The sequence below is a fragment of the Triticum dicoccoides genome, chromosome 2B (genome assembly GCF_002162155.2).
Source record: "Triticum dicoccoides isolate Atlit2015 ecotype Zavitan chromosome 2B, WEW_v2.0, whole genome shotgun sequence".
Taxonomy (NCBI): domain Eukaryota; kingdom Viridiplantae; phylum Streptophyta; class Magnoliopsida; order Poales; family Poaceae; genus Triticum; species Triticum dicoccoides.
Window position 1 is genome coordinate 731056573 of NC_041383.1, and position 20236 is coordinate 731076808.

A 20236-nucleotide genomic window follows, 5' to 3' on the forward strand; every position below is an offset into this window, starting at 1 on the left:
TATGATTATTTTTCGGAAAAGAACAACTTTTGAAACTCTGATCAATTTTAAGCTTTTGAACATATTTTGAAATTTGTGAATTTATGGGAAAAAGGAACAGAAAAAATGAAAGAAGAAAAAACAAAAACCATAAACCATAAACCATAAACCAAGGGAGAAAAAACTAGTTGAAGAACCCTATAGAACGCTTCGTTTCAGCTGGCGGATCGCGCACAAGCGTCTACTGCCTCCACGCGACACGTGCATTTGCGTGTGTGTTTGCGCAGGTTTTCCTTTTTTTTTGCAATATCATCTGTGTGCAAAATTTTCTTTGATAACAATACCCATATTGCAAAAAAATAAAGTAAAAAAATCTGCAACATCATGTATGTTGCATTAGGTTCTGTAACACTACCCTTGTTGCAATGATGAGGACGATGTTGGGCGCTAGATGGCGCCAGTTCTAATGGATACCAAGGCGGCAAAGCCGTAGCATGCCCCAAAAGGAAAAACCATTAAAACCAAAGGAGAAAAATCATTTTAAGAACCCTCTAGAAGGCTCCCAAAATCGATAAAAACCTGGGCTGGAACATGTTTCCAAAACCGGAACCAGCGTACAGAACTTTGGAACGTGATACTAGACTCCGAAACGTGGATGGGCCAGACGAGCTCGGTGGCTTTGTGTGAAACAACAATTATTTGATGCAACACGAGTCAGATAGGATTTGCCTGCGCTAGTCACGTGCCATACAAGTTGGGAAAATCCAATGTGACGCACGATGCGTCAAGACGTCCAGGGTTCGCACAAGATCCAGGAGGGAGAGACGCGATCTGGGCCAGCCCGTTACGATTAGCGTAGCAACGGTTTTCTCCGGTTTTGGGAACTTTCTAGAAGGTTCCCTGAATCAGTTTTTCTTTTTTCCTGTTGTTTTTTTGGCTGGTTTTCATTTAGGTTTTTTTATTATTATTATTTATTTATTATTTTCGTTTTCGTTTTTATCTTTCATGTTTCTTTATTCTTTTTCCTTTTCTTTCCTTTTTCTATTTCTTTTTTCAAAATGCGCAAAATTTAACAATGTTTAGAGTTCAAAATTGTTCGAAAATTTGAAAATATGTTCGGGGTTTTTAAAAACTTGTGTTTTCAAAAAGCATGTTCACAAATTGGAAAAAATGTTTGTGCTTTCAAAAAATGTTCTCACATTTCAAAAAAAATTGAGTTTTCAAAATGTTCCTAAAGTTCAAACATTTCAGGTTTTCAAAAAATGTTCTCGATTTACAAAATGTTCGTCAATTTCAAAAAATGATCCATATTTCAAGATAATGTTCGCAAATTTCGAAAAATGTCCGTGGCTCAAAAATTTGTTCAGAATGTTTTTCTTTGATATGCTGACGAATTTCAAAAAAAGTTCACAAAATTTAAAAAAAAATCATATTTCCATCTTTCAAGAGTATGAAAAATTGTCCGTGTTTCAAAAATTGTTCGTAAATTTCAAAAAATGTTCATGTTTTCCTATTTTGTTTGTGTTTTTTCGAAAATTGTTTGTAAGGTTATTAAAAATTATTAAAAACTTTAAAAAAAAGTTCCCATTTTCAATAATTTTTAAGAATGTTCATGTTTCCAGTTTTTAGGAGTTTCAAAAATTGTTCGCAGTTTTCAAAAAATGTTCATGTTTCATATTATTTTGTTTGGGAGCTTAAAAAATGTCCGCTTTTCCAAATTTTGTTGTTGAATTACAAAAAATGTTCCCGTTTCAAAATAATTGTTCACGGTTTTCAAAAAAAAATCCATGTTTCATATTTTGTTTCGGAGCTTTAAAAATTGTCCGCTTTTCCAAATTTTGTTGTTGAATTACAAAAAATGTTCCCGTTTCAAAATAATTGTTTATGATTTTTCGGATAATGTAACAGTTTTTAATGATTTGTGTTGCCTAAGAAAAAATTGCATTCAGAATTACGGAAATATTTCAAATATGCTCTCGGGTTTTGTTCTTAAGGGTTCTTAAGGGTTTTCTCTCAAAAAAAAAAGATTCTGGGTTTGATACCCTGTGATGCCACATTACCTGCCGCACAGAGCGGCAGCTAGGCTGATTCTGCATCCTCCATTCTCCAGTGGGCATGGCTCTCGGGCCGTTTTGCTAGGAGTTGATGTAAACAGGAATGCTCTCTAGATACGGAAGTGCCCTTCTACACCAGAGCGTTGAGCTTGGGATGAACAGTAACTCTAAAAACATTTAAGAAATATTAGAAAAATCTGAATTCTTTTATGAAGGACTTTGACAAATATCCAAAGAGCTTGTAAAATTCCATCATAAAATCACATTTGTGGAAGTTGTGGCAGAACAAACAAAATTAGTGTTCCAAAATACTTCGGCAAGTATTATTTTCACAATATCAAATTTTTTTTTGCCAAAACTTCCACAGACGTGATTTCATGAAGAATGGTTGCAAGCTCTGAACATTTGTCAAAGTTTGCTATAAAAAAATCAGATTATTTTGAATATGTTTAAATATATTTTTTATTTTACTGCTCACCCGATCTCATTTGAGCTCACATGCTGAACTTCACGTCGTCTAGAGATCATATCATTCACAAAAAACAACTTCCCACTATATTGTACTCCCACGTTAAAGGGAAATTCTGCCATAAAAGACGGAACCTCGTTAAGGTCGAGGCATATTTTTTTTATATTCAGCTTAACCAATTAAATACACCAGTTTTTTACATATGATTTAACCAACAAAATACGCCACTGAATTCATATTTGAAAGAAACCCTTCTGTGACATGACGTTGTCATGAAACTTCAGTGACAAACAAGCATTTACGGCAATAGTCATTAAGGAACCACACAAAATATGAGCTACAGCTTGCTAAGGATTTCAGGCATGGTAGAACAAACGAGACAAAACTGTATCTGGAAAAGCACACCTCCTCACTTAAACCAATAATAATGCCATTATTTCTGGGCAAAAGCAAACGCCGCCTCTCCCAACCCTCACAAGGCTCAAAACATAACCATAATAACAAATCCTCCGCCTAAGAGACAGCATGTAAGATAATAGAAGGGAAACAGGATAGTTGATAGAGTTCCCGTTGGTGCCGCTGCTCCGACTCGGGCTCAGGCCAGCCGCTAGTCATGCTAGACACACTAGTACCGGTAAGCCGCAGGCTTGTAAGGACCCTCAATTGGGATGCTAATGTAGTCAGACTGGGACTTGGTGAGCTTGGTCAGCCTGGCGCCGAGCTTGCCCAAGTGGAGGGCCGCGACCTTCTCGTCGAGGTGCTTGGGGAGAACGTACACCTTCTTCTCATACTTGCCACTGGCCTTCTCGTTCCACAACTCAAGCTGAGCAATAACCTGGAACAAGAACAAAATCGGATGTTAGATCATAGTTGTATTAGTTGTTAACTGATGGTTGACAGGAGACTGCACATTGGCCATACCTGGTTGGTGAATGAGCAGGACATGACAAAGCTGGGGTGGCCAGTGGCACATCCAAGGTTCATCAGACGACCCTCAGCAAGAACAATGATGCCAGTCTTGGTCTCGGGGAAGACCCAACGGTCAGTCTGGGGCTTGATGGTGATGCGCTTGACACCAGGGTAGGTCTCAAGGCCGTTCATGTCGATCTCATTGTCAAAGTGGCCAATGTTGCAGACAATGGCGTTGTTCTTCATCTTCCTCATGTGGTCGACCATGATGATGTCCTTGTTTCCGGTGGTGGTCACAAAGATGTCAGCCTCAGAGACAACATCCTCCAAGGTGAGGATCTGGATACCCTCCATCAGGGCCTGAAGGGCACAGATGGGGTCAATCTCTGTCACGATCACACGGGCACCAGCCTGCTTGAGTGCGGCGGCACAGCCCTTGCCAACATCACCGTAACCGCAGACCACGGCGACCTTGCCGGCGATCATAACATCAGTGGCCCTCATAAGACCATCAGGGAGCGAGTGACGGCAACCGTAAAGGTTGTCAAACTGTTCAGGAGAAACATATATTAGTATTTTATTACAACATAGATTAGTAATTGTTAGCAAGGTGAAAATGTCATTGAATTCTACCTTTAGATTAAAACAGAACAAGAGTACATTTAAAAAAAAACTACACAGGGCAAATCACATAATTCAGTGCATGGCATAGTAGTGTTTCACGCTCAAATGAGTGCACTGAAATAATAAAATTTGGTAGGCAGGTTACTCTATAATTAGACCCTCCCTGGCCGTCAGATCCAGAAAACAATGTGACTAATGTTATCATTAGTTAGTTAGTTAGTCAACAACCAGCGTAACAAACACTAAACCCAAAGACAAAGATACAGATCCAGGTCTAGTACTGAAGCAGCATCTAAACTAGGCAACAACGAGATCTAAATATTAAAATATCAGATCTACAACATAAACATGTAAACCACAACAATACTACTACGCTCAAACAAGTAGAAACGCGCTGACACGGAGCATCAGATCTGAAATGGAAAATGGGAACCAGGGGAAGGAAGTATACCTTGCTCTTGGTGACGGAGTCGTTGACGTTGATGGCGGGGAAGAGGAGGGTGCCGGACTCCTGCATCTGGTAGAGCCTCTTGACGCCGGTGGTGGTCTCCTCGGAGACACCGACGAGCCTCTCCTTCATCTTGCGGTACTTGCTGGCGTCGGTCTTGAGCCCGTCGCGGATGATGGTGAGGACGATCTTGAACTCGGGGTTGTCGGTGGACTCCGGGTCGGGAACCTTGCCGGATTTCTCGAACTCCTCCTCGGCCTTGACGCCCTCGTGGATGAGCAGCGTGGCGTCACCGCCGTCGTCGACGATGAGGTCGGGGCCGCCGCCGACGCCCCAGTCGAGGCAGCGCTCGGTGCACCACCAGTACTCCTCGAGGGTCTCGCCCTTCCAGGCGAAGACGGCCGCGGAGTCGCGGGCGATGGCGGCGGCGGCGTGGTCCTGGGTGGAGAAGATGTTGCAGGAGCACCAGCGGACCTCGGCGCCGAGGGCGGTGAGGGTCTCGATGAGGACGGCGGTCTGGATGGTCATGTGGAGGGAGCCGGAGATCCGGGCGCCCTTGAAGGGCTGCGAGGGGCCGAACTCGGTGCGGCAGGCCATGAGGCCGGGCATCTCGACCTCGGCGAGCTCGAGCTCGAGGCGGCCGAAGTCGGCCTGGGAGAGGTCCTTGACCTTGTACTCCCGGCCCGACGAGGTCTTCTCCACGGAGAGCGCCATGGAGAAGGTTGGTGGATTGGATCTGGCAGAGGAGGAAGAAGAAGAGTGATGGGAGGAGGCGGCGATGGTAGAGGGTGGGGGTGAGGAGGGTTTTATGGGGAACGGGTCCGGTGGAAATGGACCAGCTGCATTCTACAATTCCGCAAAGTTTCCAGTCCAGACCGTTCGATTGCCTATCGACGCTCGGAGGCGCACCTCACCAAACCACCACGAGATTTGCGAGGAAAACCCTACCGGCTGAGATATATTTTGCAAAATTCACCCTGTGGGTTTTATCTCCGAGGGCTCAAATTAGGCAACCGGCATTACAAGAACGCACCCCAGAAAAAAGAAAAATCAATCTAGTTCTTAAAACTCCTGCGTCATCTTCATCCCGCACATGTGGATGGCGTCAACGAAGTTCCGCCATCGGTAAACAAACAAAGTAATACCGACACGCGTAGTCGAGAAGTCGTGAAATTCTGTCAAGAAGCAACAACAACGTGGATCCACGAGCCGCGGGAGAACTCGATGGTGCGTCAAAAGACACACCCATGTAACCCGTGTTGTCTTCGCCACCGCAAAAGAGAGCATAGGAGGACGATAAACATTGACTTGACACATGAAGCCCAAATCAAAACTTCTGATGCATTGTCGGCCCATCGCGTATTAGACTAATAAAAGTCTAATGTAGACGACCCTGACCCAAGATCCAGCCCGAGCACACGTGGGTTTCTGGATACATAGCCGATGACGAAGGAAATTGCAGCATTGGTGAAGGATTTGGAGCACACTTATTCATCGTCATTGTCACACCGTCGCTGAAGTCACACCACCAGCCATTTGAGAGGCCCTAACAACTAAGACCTAGACTATGTAGACACGGTCCCGAGCGCTTGGCCTCGGTGACACACCATTTTCCACAAATCAATGTTGAACAAACTTTTACCTCTATACCCCATCTCATTACGATGATGAACCAAATCGAAAGCAATAAACATGAACAAAAAAGTGTTCAAATTATCCAATCTTGGATCGGGTTGAACACTTTGCGTGATGAAAAAACACCAACTAAAAGCAATGCTTATGTGTTTTAGTAACTAGGTTCCACATAACTCTCCACTCCATGACTTCACACGACATTTTAGCTCAACCCATGAAGTAAGACATCAAGTTGTTGTGCCAATTCAACAACATGATAGCAAAAAATATGGGAGGGAAACCCAACAATTGTAACAAAGGGGCCTCATGCAATTGACGCAAAAAGGTTCAAGAAAGATCTTGACCAGATCTGGGTGTAAAGATGGACATGCAGGGTAGCCTTGACGACACATGTGGTTGCGAAGCTATATTTGGTGGCAGTGGGATGCATGAAGGCGATTCATGCTATGCTTGACTGTGGAGAAACCAAACCTAAGAGGGTTGACAAAGAAGAAGTTCATGGCATCGTCATTGTTTCCACTTTGACCAACTAGTAGTGGGTTTGCGAAATAGCTAGAAGTTGTCTATTTTAAGATTTACATAATGTAGTGTTTTTTCACATGGTTCATTATAGATATTTATATGGAGAGGAAAATGCATGCATGATTAAACATGCTACCGCTTTTTGTGACGGCGCATACAAGGAAACACTACTACTAGCGATACTAAACCAATTGCCCCTCACACTTTGCCAATGGTCGTTGCTCCGGCACGATGAGACGGGGAGGGGGGTGTTCTCATCTCTTGTCCACTGCATTGTAAGTTCTTTTTGTTAGGATTTGTCCTTAAAGCGATGGTTACTCTGATGGTAATAGTGTTATTGTTTGTAACAAAAGTCCTCCGGCTCTTATCTTACCTGAGCTACACTTTTCTAGAACCTTGCCAACGAGCTTTGTAATTTTTGTCTATGTCATTCTTCATAGGCGATGGGTTAGCTGTTTCTATTGTATATGGATGGGGCTCTATGTGCATTGTCCACGGCAACACCGCCTTATTCAACAACCCATTCTTTTCGAGCCTATGCGAGCAAGGCATGCGGCTTAGTTTAGTGATGCCGACGCATCTGCCCGTCAAGATCAGGGTGGTGCCCGACTCGATATGCTTGGCGCCATAGACAATCCCGATTGTATGATGTGGTTTGCAGTTGCACCAATTAAAGTAGGTTCGATCCTCCACCATTCTTCATAGGTGTTTCACTGATTGAAATTTTCGATGTTGTCCACGTGAACGATGAGTTTGGTTGGGGTTTCGACACGGATATTTCAGCTTGCGGCTTTAGTTGCGACCTTCATTTTCTTTAGTGCCAAATTTATGTTTATGAGGTCAATTATATATGGTTGTAGCCAATATTCTTTTCATCTACTCCCTCCATTCGGAATTACTTGTCACAAAAATGGGTAAAAAGGATGTATCTACAACTAAAATACATCTAGATACATTCATTTCTTGGACGAGTAATTCCGAACGGAGGGAGTAATATATTATACGGTTGTATTTCAAAAAAGATACTGATTGCGCATGCCTAAATTTCCCCCTGCCTACCACCACCTACCACAAATAACAACTTAAATTGATAATGATTGTGCATCATGGAAGGAGATGGGTGCCCTCCCACAATCTGGATCGGTAGGTGCACCCGCACATGTGGTTGGTGAGGAGAGATCTGAACTTTTATTTTTCTTTCCGAGGGGTAGAGGAGAGATCTGAGCTTTTTGGTTGGCCACAACACATTGACTGCAACAACCGCGAAGGGGACATTTACACACCGCGCGTCCACAGAAAATCCTGCTGTGGGCCGAGCACCCACCCCACCAGTCCACTCCTCCTCCACCAACCCCCTAGCGGCTGAAGCGCCACGTACTCCCTCCTCTTTCGGTACGCCAGTACTGGCTGGTGTAGCCATCATGCCAGCTAACGTAAATTAGGGGGTGAGGGGAGCAACTCGGGTCGATCGTTGCCGGTGTCGACATGCTTTCTACGCATGATCTCATCGGTCTGCGCCTACCCCATCAGTGACAAATTGACGATGTTCGGCGTAATTTTGTGCTCGTGGACCGGAAATATTTGGCCAGAGCCCAGAGCAAAATATCTCATCGGCCGGCGACATTTCTTCAGATGCAAGTGTTTCTTTTTCTGAAATTTCGGTTGCGGATTCACAAGCAACGGTTTGTTCGAAACATTCGGCAGCAGGGTACAAATCCCTACGTAACAGAGCCCGAGGTTGAAGACAACTCCTTGTAGTAAAACTAAAACAGAGGCGCCATCTTGGGTCCCTACACAAAGTTAAATATCCGAATGCAGCGTTTGCTTCGCTGCCTTTCCCCGTGCAAACGGAAACAGTTCAATACTTTGATCCAGGCCGTGTAAAGCTACTGATCACGACGGTATCTTTATAATTAACTAATCCAAGTGGAGGCCGTGATGGATCGATCGTGTGGTTGGTGCCTCTATGTCTGCTGGTTTGTAGTACTGTATTAGGGCATGTACAATGCATAGCCTCAAGGTGATGCCTCACATGCCATGTAGGATCGGATATGACGTAAAGTAGGTTCGGATAGGGAAGCAGGATCCTCTCCAGGAGGCGGGTGCTTGAAGAGAAAAAGCGTGGTCCGTTGACAAAAGCTGAAAAAGTTGGAATGAAAAGTAGAAATGCATGTGTATTAGAGTCTTTATTTTTTATTTCTTAATGAGGCCCACTAATGATAGCTTGCATTGGAGAGGAAAAATTAATGTAGGTGCTTCAAATTATTTTTTGTCATGGGGCATATGTATCCACATGCCACCATTGTACATGCCCTAGACGATGTGCTTACGTGAGCTACTGGGATAGCACGGCCAACATGTGGCTCTAGCGAGTGTGGTGGTTCTACGTTGCCATCAAGGAGCTCGACGAACATAGAAAATGGGGAGGCAGGCTGGAGAAAATTAGTACTGCTCCGTGGAAGTGGAATCTTGCCGGATGGTGACATCTTCACGTGTGATGACTTCATTTGGTCATTGCCACCAGATGTTTGGTTAAGGTTGGTATCAACCAAGCGATTCTCATAGTGGAATTTTTTTCTACCACAACTTTTCAAACTTGTTTGTTTCTAAGGAATGAAAAATAAATTCATGGCAATTAACTACTGCATGTGTTCCTAAATACAAGTCTTTTTAGAGATTTCAATGCGAACTACATACGAAACAGAATGGGTGAATCTACACTATAAAATATGTCGATATTCGCTCTAAAAAGACTTATATTTAGGACTGAGGGAGTAGGTTCTAAATATTTTTGAAAGAAGTATGTTCTTTGTCAACCCTCTTGTACTAACCCTAGCCACCGCTGCCAAGCGTGGAAGGGTTCCTCTTTGTTGATCTTGGATGTGGTGGTCTCGATGACGACTCACCCTTTTGTGGTTCTGGGTGCTTATGTGATGCCATGAGGATGTAGCGGTAGATCTCGATGGTCACGTGTCTAGCTTCAATCGGCCGCTCGGTTAGGTCAATGCCACTAACGCCAGTTTGTGGTCTCAATTTTGTGCTTGCCAGCATTTGTGGATGCAATTGTTTGGAGGTCATTACACAAGTGGCACCCTTCAACTATTTGTTGGCTAGTCGCTAGTCGGACCAGTCGGCTACACATGTGTTAGCATGGTATCGAAACTAGTTCGCCATCCCTTTGGCGCAAATTGGCCTTGTCACGGCAGAGATCCCAATGGTTTGACAAGGCAGCTAGTAGTGACCAACGGGTTGCTTTATGTGCTTTTGTCTCCTTTTAATTGTGCGTCTATCTAGCTTGATGCATTTCTTCAACTGTTGTGGATTCCTCATAGGCATAAGTTTCTTCGACAAGAACCCATTGTTCGTCTTGACAACTACAAGGGCTACCCTTCAGTAAAAAATTTATTATTGTGTGGAGAGGCAACCGACTCAATTTTTTGTTGGTGATGGTGACGCGGATCAATGGAGGCAACACATGACTGGAATTTCGTGGTTGTGTCAACAACCTTGTAATTAAGTGGATGTAATGGCGACACGAAGTTGTAGACTAGTCATTTCGGTTTGCTTTGGTGTGAAAATGTGGAGACCATCACCTACTATGCAGGATGAAAATTCCAAGTCTGGCATTGACTGGTTGCCCTAATGATGATTAGACATTTAATTTTCTTCTTGAAGGCGCCATTCCAGAGAACCGAAGCTTGGTCCCTAGATGAAATTTTGTACTTTCTAATGCGGGCTTTATTTTGTTATATTTTGTTTTTCTGTCTTTGATTGCAACCTTCAACCTCCGGTTTGTGACTTCCTGCATCTCTTTTAGTTATTAGTTACTGGAATAATTATTTTCTTCCTGCATCTAGTTGATTATGAGGCCGAAAGAAAGCACTTATTCCAGTAACTAATAACTAAATAAGAAAGTAATTCCACCGTAGTTTATAATTATATACTCCCTCCGTCCCAAAATAAGTGTCTCAACTATGTATACTAACTTTAGTGCTAAGTTGTAGTAATCTTGAGACACTTATGACAGAGGGAGTACATCATAAAAAATCATCTCAAACTATATAGGGATAAAACCATGCAAAAAATAGGCCAATCACAAACTTGCATGCCTTGCTTAATATGAACCTCAACATATAGTATATAGTGGCTTACTAGCTGACGATGTGTAACCCATCATCGCTTTAAAATCTTTGTAAATAAAACTTTATATGCCTTCATATCCTTTTGGCCTTTTGTATGGGATGATTCTTCCGATGAAGTTGTTTTCAACAAAAGTAATATAACAAATAGAAGTGCACGCGTTTGGGAGAAGATGCCGATGAATTGCTCTCACTTTGGCAAAATGCCACTGTTCGTTGCAGCATCCATAGTAGGATGACCCTTGTGTAACAAAAGTGCATTGAGAGTATTGGCGCTGACTCAGCCCGACATAATTCGCAGTCAGACGGATCCGATTTTAGTAGGAATTAAGTATTTAATTATCTGAAAATTAAGTAATTCCACCATACCGTACAATCTTCTCAGAAATAATATCATTGATAAAAATCCCTGCAAAAGTTAGGACAACCATAAGTTTAATGCATATGGGTAATATGAACCTCAATGTATAAATGATAGCGAAATGGTTTACTGAACAGACAATGTGTCACCCATCATCCCCTAAAAATCGGTGAAAATAAAACTTTATATGCCTTCACCGCTTCATATCCTCTTGGACTTTTGCATGGAGATGATTCACAAGATGGGAGTTGTTTTCAGCAAAAGAAACAGTGTGAGCTGTATGCGGCACACCGTGGCCGATCGCGCTCCGGGAAAGCTGCCGACGCTTGCTACACTCCATTTCGTGGGCTCCTGCAAATCTGACAGATGAATGAGCACCAACCACCTGTGTGAGTCACTGTTTGCTTTCAAGCAGATGTCGGGAAAGCAGCCAACGCAACACTCTGTTTTCTAGGGCCCCGAAGCGATTCTTCCTGTATATAGTATCTTGCAGATCTCGATGCAAAGGGACTGCTCACTCCATTGCAGTAAAGGTTACGGATTATGAATGTCTTAAGGCCCTGAGGTGCCAAAATCACTTTTTCTTCATTTGACACCAATGCCCTATATTGCCCAACCGGTGTCATAAAAAAATTTCTAGGCACCGGAGCACATACTTGCTCCGATGTCAAAACTTACAAAGCTGCAAATAATTGGCTCGGTGGCCCACACAAGAAAGTAAAGTAGACTGAGAAGGTACGCAGTTGATGGCTTGCTTGAGTTTTCTATTCATATGGGGGCCTACTCATTTCAGGCCATATGAGTACACATACTGTGAGACCGGTGCTAAACAAATTTCTTAAGGCATCGCTGCCCAGCAAACAATATTTTAATGTGTTGGGCAGCGATCACATTGTGGAAGGCCTAAGATAGGAATTGGAACGATAGTTATTTTTGCAATGTCTGGTTTATTTACTGCTCCCACCGGCCACCGCTACATAATTCTCGCGGTGATTTTAGTTCAATTAAACCACGACAAGAATTACGGAACGGCGAGAGTTCGGCACAAATGTTGTTGCCTTTGCTTAATCTTCATGCTTCGCAACTCTGATATTCAATTGGTGTAAAGCGTTGTGTGGCTGTGGCGACGTGCTTACACTTGTGTGTCTATATTATACTCAGAGTTTGTAAAATAATAATATCGTATTAAGATAACATATAAAATAATTAGCTACATTTGCTTTTTAACCATAAATGAATCGAGTAATTATTGGTCTATCTTGACAAAGCAAAATATATGTTACATCTTTAGATGGAGAGAACAGTAGCAAATGCTTCCCTCGTTAGGTTGTAGCAATTCAAACAACGGTGACGCTAGTCTCCTAGGGAATATGATTACGTCCGATTATGTCTCTTATTGAACTGATGCGTGACAGTGAGGCTTGAGGATCACACCTACTGCTTCGTCATCAGCCTCCCTCTTCCCCTGGTGTCGCCCCCGTGGGCGACCAGGTGGAACCCTAGCCGCCTTCGGGCATACTTCCCCTGCCTTTCCTTCATCCTTGCCACAGCTAGCAAAGCCGACGGGCGAAGCCTGGCCGGCAGGGGCGGCGGCGGGACTTCTCTCCCCTTTGCGCGACACGGCTGACGCATGACGACCCGTTCGTGAGGAGGCGTCGGACTAGGGTGGGGTGCGACAACGCTGCGTGCGGATCCTGGCGGCGACGTGCGAGGCGCGTCAATGGCTGGGGTTCGTGCTCGCGACGCGGTATGGCGGCTGCCGGAGGGGCAAGATCTGGTGGTCGCGTGCGTCGCCGGGTTCGGGTCAGATCCTTCTGGATCCGGTAGTTGGACGTCGTCAACCAGCATGGATGGCGGTGCTCGTCGTTGACCAGGTCGGTTCTTCCTGGATCCGGCGCCTGGATGGATCTGCGTCGTAGGCTCTCCTCGTTCCTCCTTGTTGGTGGGTTGAGATCCATGGTACTTTCCTCTTTGTAGGTTTCGTGTCTCGGCTCGCTATTGAATCCGGAGCAGATAAAGATTGGTGGTACAGGATAAGGACCGGAGGAAACATTGTCCGGGTAGCTTGGCCCGGCATCAGCGATAGTTTCGACGTCTTTACCCTCCTTGGAGGCGAAGCCGAGGTCCCTCCTATTCACATTCGACTCCCTCCGGGACGAAAGTCCAAAACCCGTCTTGGATTGAGCGGGGTGATGCCCTGCGCGTCGTACCCTCCATGGAGGCGCCATCTTTGGAGGCTTGGGTGTTTGCGGAAGAGTTATTGTGGGTGGTGGGCTTCGCGTGTCAGCTCCAGCAACGACAACCGTGTGGAGGTTGGCAAGAGGAGCGACTTCGTCTTGCACGGAGCTTTGGTGGAGATGTCAAGTCATGCCTGGCCGATGGGTCAGCGGTTCGATGATGATGGCGGATTCTGAAACATGTGCATGTGGTGTACGCTTTAGCTTTGCTTCATCGGTTGTAGGTTTCGATACGTTATGCAGATGGATCGGATACGACACTGGTTTTAGATATGGGGAGCGAGAGCACTCCACATTATGAGTTTATAGTGTGAGTGGTGGCTTCATGTATGTTCTTGTCAGACCTTACTTGAATAATCAATAAAGATGGACGCATCAATTGATGTAGAGGCCGGGGGTTTTAACCTCCTTTTCCAAACAAAATGTTTATTGTCATAACTTTTGATACACATCGACAGGAAAACACCACATAAAGTTTGTTAGTCGAAATCAGTCAAGTCAGATTTTCCAGTAAAAAATGCTCTCTCGTAGTACATTCTAATAGTTGTTTGGGAACGTTGCATGGAAAACAAAAAAAATTATATGCACACGCAACATCTATCCATGGAGATGCATGGCTACTAGAGGGGAGAGTGTGTGTCTACTTGATAAATGCTTCCACTTAACGGTCTACTTACCCTCATAGACCGTTAAGCGGAAGCATTTATCAACACGGTTGATGTAGTCGTACACCTTCACGATCCACCCGATCAAGTACCGAATGTACGCACCTCCACGTTCAACACACGTTCAGCTCGATGGCATCCTCACCTTCTTGATCCAGCAAGACGGGTGGAGTAGTAGATGAGTTCCAGCAGCACGACGGCGTGGTGACGGTGGTCATGCAACTATCTCCGCAGTGCTTCGCCGAGCACTATGAAAATATGACAGGGGATGAACTAGAGGGAGAGGGGCGCCGCACACGGCTAGGGAATCGTGGTGTGTGTTGCCCCTCTCCCTCCACAAGGAGGGGGAGCCCAAGGAGGGGAGGCAGCCTAGGGCTCCCCCAAGGGGCCGGCGGCCGCCTTGGGCTCCTGCCCTGGCCACGCCCCTTCCTTCTTGAGCGCATGGGGGAAGGCAGGAGGGGGTGGCGCCCCCCTTTCCTTTCTCTCATAAGGAGGGGAAGGCAGGAGGAGCTAGCCCTCCCTCCTTTCCTCCCTTAGGGACGGAGGCCTAGAGGTAGGGCGCGCCAACCTTGTGGGCTGGTGTGCTCCCCTTGTTTGGCTCATATGGCCCAATAACCTCCCGGGGCCTCCCAGAACCCCTTCCGGTGATCCGATGATTACACGGTACATTCCGAAACCTTTCCGATGACCAAATAACATCGTCCTATATATCAATCTTTACCTCCGGACCATTCCGGAGCTCCTCGTCATGTCTGTGATCTCATCCAGGGCTCCAAACAACATTCGGTCGCCAAACCACATAACTCATATAATACTATATCATCAACGAACGTTAAGCGTGCGGACCCTACGGGTTCGAGAATGATGTAGACATGACCGAGACACCTCTCCGGTCAATAACCAATAGCGGGACCTGGATGCCCATATTGGTTCCAACATATTCTACGAATATCTTTATCGATCAAACCTTTATGACAACATACGTAGTTCCCTTTGTCTGTTGGTATGTTACTTGACCGAGATTCGATCGCCGGTATATTCATACCTAGTTCAATATCATTACCGACAAGTCTCTTTACTCGTTCCGTAATATATCATCTTGCAACTAACTCCTTAGTCACTTTGCTTGCAAGCTTCTTATGTTGTGTATTACCGAGAGGGCCCAGAGATACCTCTTCGTCATACGGAGTGACAAATCTCAATCTCGATTCACGCCAACTCAACAGACACCTTCGGAGATACCTGTAGAGCATCTTTATGATCACCCAGTTATGTTGTGACGTTTGATAGCACCCAAGGTATTCCTCCGGTATCCGGAAGTTGCATGGTCTCATGGTCGAAGAAACATGTATTTGGCATTCAGAAAGCAATAGCAAAAATCTGAACAATCATATGCTAAGCTAACAGATGGGTCTTGTCCATCATATCATTCTCCTAATGATGTGATCCCGTTATGAAGTGACAGCTCATGTCTATGGTTAGGAAACCTTAACCATCTTTGATCAATGAGCTAGTCTAGTAGAGGCTTACTAGGGACACAATATTTGTTTATGTATCCACACATGCATCTAAGTTTTCGGTCAATACAAGTATATCATGAATAATAAACATTTATCATGAATAAGGAAATATAATGATGATGATAATAATAATAATAATAATAATAATAATAATAATAATAACTTTATTGTTGCCTCTAGGGCATATTTCCATCAGTCTCCCACTTGCACTAGAGTCAATAATCTAGATTACATAGTGATGAATCTAACGCCCATGGAGTCTTGGTGTTGATCATGTTTTGCTCGCGGACGATGTTTAGTCAACGGGTCTGCCACATTCAGATCTGTATGTATTTTGCAAATTTCTATGTCTCCATCTTTGAATTTTTCACGAATGGAGTTGAAGCGTCTCTTGATGTGTTTGGTTCTCTTGTGAAACCTGGATCCCTTCACTGAGGCAATTGCTCCAGTGTTGTCACAAAATATTTTCATTGGACCCGATGCACTGGGTATTACACCTAGATCTGATATGAACTCCTTCATCCAGATTCCATGCGCTGCTTTCAAGGCAGCTATGTACTTCGCTTCACATGTAGATCCCGCCACGATGCTCTATTTGGAACTGCACCAACTGACAACTCCACCATTAAATATAAACACGTACATATCCGGTTTGTGACTTAGAGTCATCCGGATTAGTGTCTAAGCTAGCATCGACATAACCTTTTTACAACGAGCTCTTCATCACCTCTATAAATGAGAAACATATCCTTGGTCCTTTTCAGGTATTTCAGGATATTCTTGACCACTGTCCAGTGATCCACTCCTAGATTACTTTGGTACCTTCCTACCAAACTTATGGCAAGGCACACATCAGGTTTGGTACACAGCATAGCATACATGATAGAACCTATGGTTGAGGCATAGGGAATTACTTTTATTTTCTCTCTATCTTCTGCCGTGGTCGGACATTGAGTCTGACTCAATTTCACACCTTGCAACACAAGCAAGAACCCTTTCTTTGACTGGTCCATTTTGAACTTCTCCAGAAATTTGTCAAGGTATGTGCTTTGTGAAATTCCTATTAAGCGTCTCGATCTATCCCTATAGATCTTGATGCCCAATATATAAGCATCTTCACCAAGGTCTTTCATTGAAAAATTCTTATTCAAGTATCCTTTTATGCTATCCAGAAATTCTATATAATTTCCAATCAACAATATGTCATCCACATATAATATCGGAAATGCTACAGAGCTCCCACTCACTTTCTTGTAAATACATGCTTCACCATAAGTCTGTATAAAACCATATGCTTTGATCACCTCATCAAAGCGTATATTCCAACTCTGAGATGATTGCACCAGTCAATAAATGGATCCCTAGAGCTTGTACACTTTATTAGCACCTTTAGAATCGACAAAACCTTCTGGTTGCATCATATACAACTCGCCTTTAAGAAATCCATTAAGGAATGCAGTTTTGACATCCATTTGCCAGATTTCATAATCATAAAATCCGGCAATTGCTAACATGATTCGGATAAACTTAAGCATCACTATGGGTGAGAAAGTCTCACCGTAGTCAACCCCTTGAACTTGTTGAAAACCTTTTGCGACAAGTCGAGCTTTGTAGACAGTGACATTACCATCAGCATCCGTCTTCTTCTTGAAGATCCATTTATTCTCAATGGTTTGCCGATCAACGTGCAAGTCCACCAAAGTCCACACTTTTTTCTCATACATGGATCCAATCTCAAATTTCATGGCCTCAAGCCATTTATCGGAATCTGGGCTCATCATAGCTTCTTTATAGTTCGTAGGTTCGTCATGGTCTAATAACATGACTTCCAGGACATGATTACCGTACCACTCTGGTTCGGAACATGTTCTGGTCGACTTACGAAGTTCGGTAGTAACTTGATCTGAAGTTTCATGATCATCATCACTAGCTTCTTCTCTAGTTGGTGTAGGCATCATGGAAATGTTTTTCTCTGGTGTGCTACTTTCCAATTTGAGAGAAGGTACAACTACCTCATCAAGTTCTACTTTCCTCCCACTCACTTCTTTCGAGAGAAACTCCTCTAGAAATGACCCATTTTTAGCAACAAAGATCTTGCCTTCGGATCTGTGGTAGAAGGGGTACCCAATAGTTTCTTTATGGTATCCATGAAGATGCACTTATCCGCTTTGGGTTCGAGCTTATCAGGTTGTAGTTGTTTGACATAAGCATCGCATCCCCAAACTTTAAGAAATGACAACTTAGGTTTCTTGCCAAACCATAGTTCATATGGTGTCGTCTCAATGGATTTAGACGGTGCCCTATTTAACGTGAATGCGGCCGACTCTAATGCATAACCTCAAAATGATAAAGGCATATTGGTAAGAGACATCATAGAACGAACCATATCTAATAAAGTACATGGTTACGACGTTCGGACACACCATTATGCTGTGGTGTTCCAGGTGTCGTGAGTTGTGAAACAATTCCACATTGTTTTAAATGAAGGACACATTCGTAACTCAAATATTCACCTCCACGATCAGATCATAGAAACTTTATTTTCTTGTTACGATGATTCTCTACTTCACTATGAAATTCTTTAAACTTCTCAAATGTTTCAGATTTGTGTTTCATCAAGTAGATATACCCATATCTACTCAAAATCATCTGTAAAGGTTAGAAAATAACGATACCCGCCGCGTGCCTCAATACTCATTGGACCGCATATATCGGTATGTATGATTTCCAATAAGTCATTAGCTCGCTCCGTTGTTCCGGAGAACGGAGTTTTAGTCATCTTGCCCATGAGGCATGGTTCGCAAGTATCAAATGATTCATAATCAAGTGATTCCAAAAGTCCATCTGCATGGAGTTTCTTCATTCGCTTTACACCAATATGACCTAAACGGCAGTGCCACAAGTATGTTGCACTATCATTATCAACTTTGCATCTTTTGGCATCAATATTATGAATATGTGTATCACTACGATCGATATTCAACAAGAACAGACCATTCATCAAAGGTGCATGACCATAAAAGGTATTATTCATAATTTCATATAAATAGAACATCCATTATTCTCAGACTTAAATGAATAACCGTCTCACAATAAATAAGATCCAGATATAATGTTCATGCTCAATGCTGGCACCAAATAACAATTATTGAGGTCTAAAACTAATCCCGAAGGTAGATGTAGAGGTAGCATGCCGACGACGATCACATCGACCTTGGAACCATTCCCGACGCACATCATCACCTCGTCCTTAGCCAATCTCCGTTTATTCCGCAGCTGGTGTTTCAAGTTACAAATATGAGCAATGCTACCTCTTGCGCTTGCGTTGGTTTTCCCTTGAAGAGGAAAGGGTGATGCAGCAAAGTAGCGTAAGTACTTCCCTTAGTTTTGAGAACCAAGGTATCAATCCAGTAGGAGAGGACGCACAAGTCACCAAATACCTACACAAACAATCAAGAACTTGCAACCAACGCGATAAAGGGGTTGTCAATCCCTTCATAGTCACTCGCAAAAGTGAGATCTGATAGAGATAATAAAGTAAATATTTTTGGTATTTGAAAGTGCGTTAAGTCAACTAGAGGGGGTGTGAATAGGTGATTTTTACAAATTCGTCACTGAGGAATTTCAGGGTGAGGAAATTCCTAAGTCACGAACAACTAGCAGCGGAATAAGTACTCATGTATAAGCATCACAGAGCAATAGCATAGTCATCATGATGAAATGAAAGACGGACACAGAGTACAGAAAGCGTAAACACAGGATAAGCAGGCTGAAGACAAAGTGACTGAAAAAATAGGATTGAGGAAATAGGATTTAGGAAGTAGAGAAAGTCTTCAATCAAAGTCTTCAAACAGTAATGATCAGGTTCATCAACACATGAATGAGGAAATGAAAGGGTTGAGGAAATAGAACCAGTAGGCTTGATGAAGACAATGATTTGGTAGACCAGTTCCAACTGATGTGACAGTTGTACGTCTGGTTGGAGCGGTTGAGTATTTAAACTCGAGGACACACAATCCCGGACACACAATCCTCACCGTATTCTACTTGAGCTAAGATCACACAGACCTCGCCCAACACTCGTGGTAAGTCTACACAGGTGACTTCCAAACCTTCATAGACTTGGTCACTCGGTGATCCATAATTCCTCTTGGATGCTCAGACCATGACGCCTAACCGTCTGGAGGATACACAGTCCTCAAAGGTAACAAGCGTCGGTTCCACACAGGAACAATCTCTTCAGTGATGCTCAATCACTTTGGGGTTATAGGTTTGGGTTTGGGATTTGGGTTTTTCCTCACTTGATGATTTTCGCTCAAAGTCCTCAGAGGATGGGATGCTCTCAATTGACAAGTGTTGGTTTCTCTTGGAGCGGCCAACCAGCTAGTGGTTGTAGGGGGCGGCTATTTATAGCCAGGGAGCAGCCCGACATGATAAGACATAAATGCCCTTCAAGGATATGACCATTAGGTGGTAGGATATTTTGGACAACTGGTGCGTAGCACAGCAACGGTCGGATTTGAGGTTCGAATTCCTCAGGGCTATCATGTTCCTCACTGTGTAGGCAATCCGCACTGGCGAAATCCTAACTCCTCAATCAGAACAAATTCCTCAGAGACCAGAAGATCTTCGTCTCTGTCACTGAAGAAATTGACTCAATTGATATGAGATTTC

At 43.7% G+C, this 20236-nt stretch overlaps 1 protein-coding gene across 1 annotated transcript; it reads right to left on the reverse strand.

Annotated features, from left to right (window-relative positions):
- Positions 1–2835: 2835 nt before the first annotated feature.
- Positions 2836–5273, reverse strand: LOC119365934 (adenosylhomocysteinase). The gene is made up of 3 exons (XM_037631583.1): positions 4487–5273; positions 3424–3960; positions 2836–3337 (listed from the first exon to the last, which is right to left on the reverse strand). Exons 1-3 carry the CDS (start codon positions 5195–5197, stop codon positions 3128–3130), a joined length of 1458 nt encoding a protein of 485 aa, XP_037487480.1. The 5' UTR covers positions 5198–5273; the 3' UTR covers positions 2836–3127.
- Between the last annotated feature and the right edge of the window lie 14963 nt (positions 5274–20236).